The 3,980-nt window shown below is 33.3% G+C and overlaps 1 protein-coding gene across 1 annotated transcript in view; it reads left to right on the forward strand.

The window, feature by feature from the left end:
• Positions 1-2,814, forward strand: part of LOC116019733 — a 10,813-nt gene extending 7,999 nt beyond the window's left edge. The window contains exons 8-10 of the mRNA XM_031260043.1: positions 993-1,142; positions 2,050-2,220; positions 2,438-2,814. Coding sequence (XP_031115903.1) covers positions 993-1,142; positions 2,050-2,220; positions 2,438-2,671 — 555 coding nt within the window. The 3' untranslated portion in view covers positions 2,672-2,814. The remainder of the gene's footprint in view (positions 1-992; positions 1,143-2,049; positions 2,221-2,437) is intronic.
• The last annotated feature ends 1,166 nt before the right edge of the window (positions 2,815-3,980 follow it).

Genomic DNA, 3,980 nt, shown 5'->3' on the forward strand with positions numbered 1-3,980 from the left:
AAAAAAAAAAAAAAAGAAAAAAAACCAAAAAAAAAAAAAAAAAAAAAAAAAAAAAAAAAAAAAAAGAAGACCATAAAACCCTAAATACAAGTGTTGTCCAAGAATTTCGTTACCAAAGGGATTAAGTTGACAATGCACTTGACAATTAAGGGACCCCATTTCAAAAAACTGAATAAGAAGCTCTACATTGCATAACGCATAACAAGTGAGAAATCAAACATGCGATTTTACCTTTGTTTTCAATACTTGAATCTTATTTTTTGTATATTATCAAGTTTTAATATAAATTATTAGCAATACTTGAATCTTACTTTTTATAGACAATCAAATTTTAATATAAATTGTTACAGAGAAAATTTATAGTTGATCAAAACACCTGAACCAAAATACCAGTTTTCCAGACCATTTTGATCCACCCAATATAACCCACATTTAATTTGTGCAGGTTAACTAACTGCTCAATTTTTACCTCAACCCATTTTGGCCCACCCCAAAAATTATCCAAACTGCCACATATAATTGAAACTTATTAGGATGGCAGTTGACTAAAGAATGTATTCTAGCCCATGGGATTTAGCTCATCTTTATTTGGGTTTTTTGACTAGCACTATACATATAGGTGAAATGGAAATTTATTTGGATTCATAGAATGTGCTATTTTAATTGCTCAGATCACAGACGATGTACAATTTGCAATACCACCACCAGTTTACATACCTAGTTGTATTTCAATTATCTCTACTGACTAAATTCATCATTTACAGGCTTTCTTTGTTTATTTTGCATTCTGAAATAATCTATCTGAATGGTTCTGAAAATATGCACTGGTTTTCCTGGCATAATTAAGTGATAGACAAAGATCTCCAGATGAAGGTTTATACTTTATACATTAAGAGCTTATCTCACTACTTAATTTTCTCCTTAATTCTATATGCAGCAGTGGGATACTAAATAAAAATGTTCCTTTTTCTGACCTTGTTTTAAATCTACAGGCAGAGATGACTCTAAAGCAGCTAGAGACTCTTAGCCCTCCCATTATGAAGCAAGTACTTCCGCTGGTTGAGCAACTTCCTCCTCTGTACATGGACTTAATTAATGGAAGAGAAAATTTTGTTCCAAGACCTGAAGAAACAAGAAGACTGGTATGCTAAATTCCCAGTTGTTAGAATTTCTCAATCAATGGATATATCTTTGGAGTATTTATTTCCATATAGTAGAATTGTAGCTGAACTTATCTTCACTGGAGAGAAACCATTCCATATATTCATCTTCTCTCAGCTAATTTGCACAGGTTCAGTATAGGATTCAAGGTTTTGAGACCATTTCTTGTTGACAAATTTGCAAATTACTTTCTGTTATATCCTTGAATTTTTACCCATCATCCCTTGGTATGTTGTCTCTTATCAAAATAAATAAATAGAGTTTTTCAAACCCTTATCTTGTAAAAATTAAGAAAAAATTCCAAGATGGGCTCCTTTTGGACAAAAAGCTTCAAGTTGAGAAAGCTTTGAGAAACTAAGGGTTATAGAACTTGAGAAATATGAACCAGGAGATTCAGTACTGACTCTGCCAAACTCAGTTTTAAGTTTTCACTACAACAAAAAGAAATAAAAATGCAAGTGATAAAGTTTTGATATCTTTAGTGGAAAAATCTATGTATTACTGAATAGTTCATTTTTGTGATATTATTAGGATTTAGGTGCATATATATGTCAGCACCTGGTGATGACCTGATGCCCTTCAAATTTTTGTTGAGGGCTTTTTCTGAGTTAAGTTGCTGAAAATGGTGTTTCTTATTCATTCCGTTATTATGTTCCATAAGATAATAGTAATACATATATATAAAAAAATAAAAAAAATAAAAAGCATATTTCTCTAGTAATTGATGTGAATTAAAGATAATATTGTAAGGGTGATTATGCTATGAAATGCAATTTCTTTACTGTTTATTCAACCTTGTTGCATAGTATATATACTCAACAATTATCATGAGAAGAACAAGAGCAACTGATCACTTTTCCCTAACATTTTATGGTAACCAATTTACAGATAAAGTCTTACTATGGCATTTCAAGGAATCTTTTGATAAAGTTCAAAGATGATACAATTGATGAAACTTCTGTACTAGCTCAGTTGCTTAGTACAGATTCTGCTATCAGTTCAATGCTGGATATGTCTATTCGATCTCTACCAGGAGACCATGGGCTTCCTTTACACCAGGTAAAAGTTGTGTTAGTGAACTTTTTGACTCAATGCTAAAAATTTCACATGAACAGAGATGAGAGAGAGAGAGCATGTCAAAGTGAACATCCATTGATTGGATATTTTTCAGTTTCTATGTCCATTTTCAGTGGAAAAAGCCTTGCTCAATTTAATGCTTCTTTAGAAAGTTAGAGTCAAGAACCAATAGTCAGTCAATCATCAATGCCATTTTCAGGCTCTCCCAGATGTACCCCCTGCAATGACAGATGCTGTTAACAAGAGCGGAGAGCTTTTGGCAAATTTTGCTGCTGGAACGCCATGGGAAACCTTTGCTAAAGAAGTAGGCAATACTTTTGGTGTAGACTCGAATATCCTTCGTGCTGAGGTTTCAAAAGAGCTAGACCTGCTTGTAGATGTAACAACATCTTGGATGGTTTCAAATTCTGGACCGAAACTTTTACGCAGCTGAACTCGTTATTTGTAGATGTAAAAAAACAAATGCAATTAGTTAATGTCAATAACATACGGGTAGTTGTATAGTTTCAAGTACATGGGAAGGTCGGTGAAATGTTATTTTTATGAAATATATTTATCACAAAAAGCGGTACCAAATTAGTGCCAACAAAAAAAAGAAAAATTCACAGATTTGTAAACATTGATTGTGCCCAAAAAAGAAAAATAAAACTTAATAAGAAAAAAGAAAAAAGAAGAAAGAAAATACACGGGAGTACATGAGATCTATCTAGAGCATGTATGCTTGTTATGCACATATGATAAACAATTCTGGAACATTTCTTATGAGATGTTTGGTAAATAATTGTTTAGCTGATTGTGTTAGTGGATTTGACTAGTTGATAGTATTAGCTTATTGTAGAAAGATGTTTGGTAAATTAGCAGTTGAACTTTTTCAATTTTAGTATTTTGAAGCAATAAACTGTTACAAAAAGTTGATTAATAAAAATTCATATTGGATGTTTAACCAAATCAAATACGGAGTAGTTAATAGTGGTCAAAAAAGTCAAAATTAAATGATAAACTAACTATGTTACTGATAGGGTAAATACGCACAGTTGTAGTCAATGTACGGTCAAGAATACTACAGGGTATTATTTATGATGTCAAAAGGTAGTCCATTAACATAACAGTGGGTTAGAGGTTCCCGCGATACTCAGTTATTCAATCCTTTAAATAGCCAAAAAGTCCTCCCTTTGTCATTAAATGTTGTATTTATAAGGTGTCAGGGACAGGTGCCAGTCCTATGGCATGGCAGCCGCGTGGCAGACATGCACCAGGCTAGAGAGTGGCCCTCTACTTACAAGCCAAGTTTCACGAGGTTTAGAGCTCTAGGGGCCTGTCAGGTGGACCCATGGGCTAGTGCCCGGTCCGACCTTCCTGGGACACTGCTCATGATGAACCACATTGGTCCTGGCTACGACCTCCAGCTCAGTAAACGTCTTAACCGAATAGACCAGTCAATAGAGACCAGTCAACGGTGCTGACCGAGGAATAATCCCTATCAGTTACCAAACATGACTTATATATTTAAATAATACGGAGTAGCATATATTACACCTTGTTGTAAGCATATTTTATATCTCATAAGTTTAAATCTTACACCTTCTTGCTTATGTGAGTGAGGTTTAGAATTTATAAGAGAACGATTACACATTTGAAGTGGTTGATCCTATCATATAATAATAATTAGTTTTTCACGCGTATTGCGCAAATGAGATAATGCCCAATGTTTATTATTAAATAAGTATTTCAAAGTATATCAA

Source organism: Ipomoea triloba, chromosome 5 (genome assembly GCF_003576645.1).
Source record: "Ipomoea triloba cultivar NCNSP0323 chromosome 5, ASM357664v1".
NCBI lineage: Eukaryota > Viridiplantae > Streptophyta > Magnoliopsida > Solanales > Convolvulaceae > Ipomoea > Ipomoea triloba.